General features: G+C 43.3%; 1 protein-coding gene across 1 annotated transcript in view; it reads left to right on the top strand.

Moving 5' to 3' along the window:
* The first annotated feature begins 2034 nt into the window (after positions 1-2034).
* fggy (FGGY carbohydrate kinase domain containing) overlaps positions 2035-2831 on the top strand; it is a 24389-nt gene continuing 23592 nt past the window's right edge. Inside the window, exons 1-2 of the mRNA XM_005935635.3 lie at positions 2035-2169; positions 2464-2657. Coding sequence (XP_005935697.1) covers positions 2475-2657 — 183 coding nt within the window. The 5' untranslated portion in view covers positions 2035-2169; positions 2464-2474. The remainder of the gene's footprint in view (positions 2170-2463; positions 2658-2831) is intronic.

Here is a 2831-nt window from a genome sequence, read left to right on the forward strand (position 1 = left end):
CAGCCCAGACAGACAGGCTGGGATAACCAGGGCAGCCTGAGGTCAACACTCTCCAGATGACATGTTGTCTTCATCAGAAGGCTGCGCAACACCCATTCTAAAGTATGATACCCTGAAGAATGCTTTAGAAACGTTCTTTCTTTCTATCACACGGTAACGTTCTGGGCCACTCTGTCCATATACCTGTGTCAAGACCCACCGTGCAGTGTTTACAATCAAACTATCGCTATGGCCTGGCCATGCTTCCTGTTTCTCTGTCAGCTTTTCCTCTCTACTGGGTTGACGGGGTCGCCTTTAGATAACAGTGCTTTCCTCCTCCCTGGCTGGGCCAGCTGTTTCCACTGCATGGAGTTTTCTAATCAGGAGCTGGTCCCGCCTGTCTCCCAACAGGCCCTGCTTTTGTTGTACAGAGGTGGGACAATCCAGCTTTCACGGAAACACCCCTCCCCCCCTCTCCTCCCCTTTATTAGCGCAAAACACACAGAGAGAGTGTATGTGCATGTGTTGATGTATCAACAGAACAAAGTTTTGATTACCTTCAGGCATGGACTTGAGGGACACACACACACACATGCACACTGGCCAGTGAGAGAGACAGATGAGATTTCAAACACTGTCCATGCACTGTTTGTTGGAGACCATCTGTTTCTTCCTGTCCTGCTGTTTGGTTTTTCTCTGAAGTCCATCTCTGCTGATCATTCCTTGCCCAAACATACGGGTCACATCCAGCGGCACTTCCTTTACACAGCTGCTTAGCTCCTTTAATAACACAAATAGACAAGGTAGGATTTAGAATGAAAAACTTGACTATATAAAATTCCCCACCCTTTGTCCTTCCCTCGAGCTTGAGGGTACCCTGGAGTATCTTTGCTGTGTTCCTAGAACTGCGCTCTTCTGGACAGAGATCTCAGATGTCATTCCTGGGATCCGCTTGAGCCAGTCGCCCAGTTTCCAGTCACTGCTTTGAGCTCTCCGATTTCACCCTCCACATCTTCTCTACTCTCTCAGCCCTTGGTATTTCTCGAGTTTCTCATGTTCCTTCTTCCTGATGTTCCTATTGGTTGGTATAGCTACGTCTACCCCTAAGGCCTTCTCCTATCCCATTTTGACCTCAGGACTTCCAGACCATACTTCCAGAGATGTTCCTGTATACTATGTCGGCATACACTTCCACATCTGCCCTTTCTAATGGCAGCTTGCACCCTGTTGTTATGTGCTGGGTTGTCTCAGGGGCATCTTTGCACAGCCTGCACGTAGGCACGTGTCTTAGCTGATGTGGTAGATCTCAGCCTCTATCAATTTTGAGCTTATAGCTTGTTCCTGTTCTGACATGATTGGTGCCCCTGTGCTGTCTTTCAGTCCAGCTTTGTGAAGCCATTGGCAGGATTTCTCTATATCAGCCACTTCTTCTATTTCTTGGTGGTACATGCCGTGCAGGGGGCTGTCCTCAATGATGGTTCCTGTTCTTTCTCCTCTTCTTTCTTAGGGGTCTGCTGCCTGAGGCATCCACTAAGCACACAATCAGTTGTGGCCAGTTGTGGTTTATATATATCATAAAAGCAACTGAAATCACCAATGTCCTTTATTACAAATGTTGTGTAGGAATCAGTAGTTCTGATCTTTTGGTCCACCCCACCAGATTTATTATAATTTGTATTTCTAATTATTTTTTTTATTTTTATTTCATTTTTAATTATAATCTTTTAATTCAGTTTACTTTCAGTCCCCCCCCACCCCCCGCTCATTGTTTAGATTTTCTAGTTTTTATTTAAATACTTTCAGTTTTTAATTAGTTTTAGGTAATTCTGATAACAAGCACTCCACAACTGGCATTGCAGTTATTTTCTGCACACTTTGAAAAAAGTCAAAATGTTTTCAATGGTAAACTTGGACTTTTCAGATAATAAAAGATATAAATGTAAAATATAAAAATATTTAAATGTATATATAAAAAATATGGCATGATGAAAAAGTGAATAAGCTGATTTCTGAAGCTAAAATGCCTGAACAACTTAGCATACGATAAGCTTTTTGTCCGCTTTCGCATTCCGTCCGACTCTGAAGTCCAGCAGCGTTAAAGCAGTGCTTTAACTCTGAAAGTACCCTGATCACAAACTTGAACGATCAACATAAATGCTCTGCGGACTAAAATAATTGTTTAATCGCTGGGTAAGTTCAGATTACGCACTCGCGTCCTATTTGTTTATTAATAAGTACTTTATAAGTACTAGTCTGTTATTATTGCTGAAAACTCTGTTTTACCAGCTGCTGCTGCACTTCACACATTCCTGCCCTTCAACCGTCTGCAGGAGTGTGTGAAGATGCTAAAAAGAAGACATTTTTCAAAAGCAAAATACGCAAGTTGCCTTAATAATTGCGTTTTTCTTGAATTTGTATAACCTGCTCAAAGTCGACACTGGTAATGTAACCTGGTTAATAATAAACCTCCTCCCCCACTTTCAGGTCATCTCCTCATGGCAGAGGTTTTTTATGTTGGAGTGGACGTGGGCACAGCCAGTGTGAGGGCTGCACTAGTGACCAGGGAGGGCCTGCTGAAGAGCACTGCACAGGAGCCCATCGGCATTTGGGAGCCGGAGTCTGACCACTATGTCCAGTCCTCCACTGAGATCTGGGAGAAATGCTGCACAGTTGTCAAGGTGGGATGATTTATGGCCTCAGTGTGTGTTATAAAAATATACATCCATCCCTCTACAGCAGCCGTCTGAGCACAGAGCACCAACACAGACTCTCATGTGTTCATTTTAGCTAATTTTTAGCATGGATGTTAATAGTATTTTAGCAGCTAAAGAAAAAAAGCAGTTTCTTCATTA

The sequence above is a fragment of the Haplochromis burtoni genome, unplaced genomic scaffold (assembly GCF_018398535.1).
Source record: "Haplochromis burtoni strain Fernald_Lab_line unplaced genomic scaffold, NCSU_Asbu1 Contig_199, whole genome shotgun sequence".
Classification (NCBI taxonomy): domain Eukaryota; kingdom Metazoa; phylum Chordata; class Actinopteri; order Cichliformes; family Cichlidae; genus Haplochromis; species Haplochromis burtoni.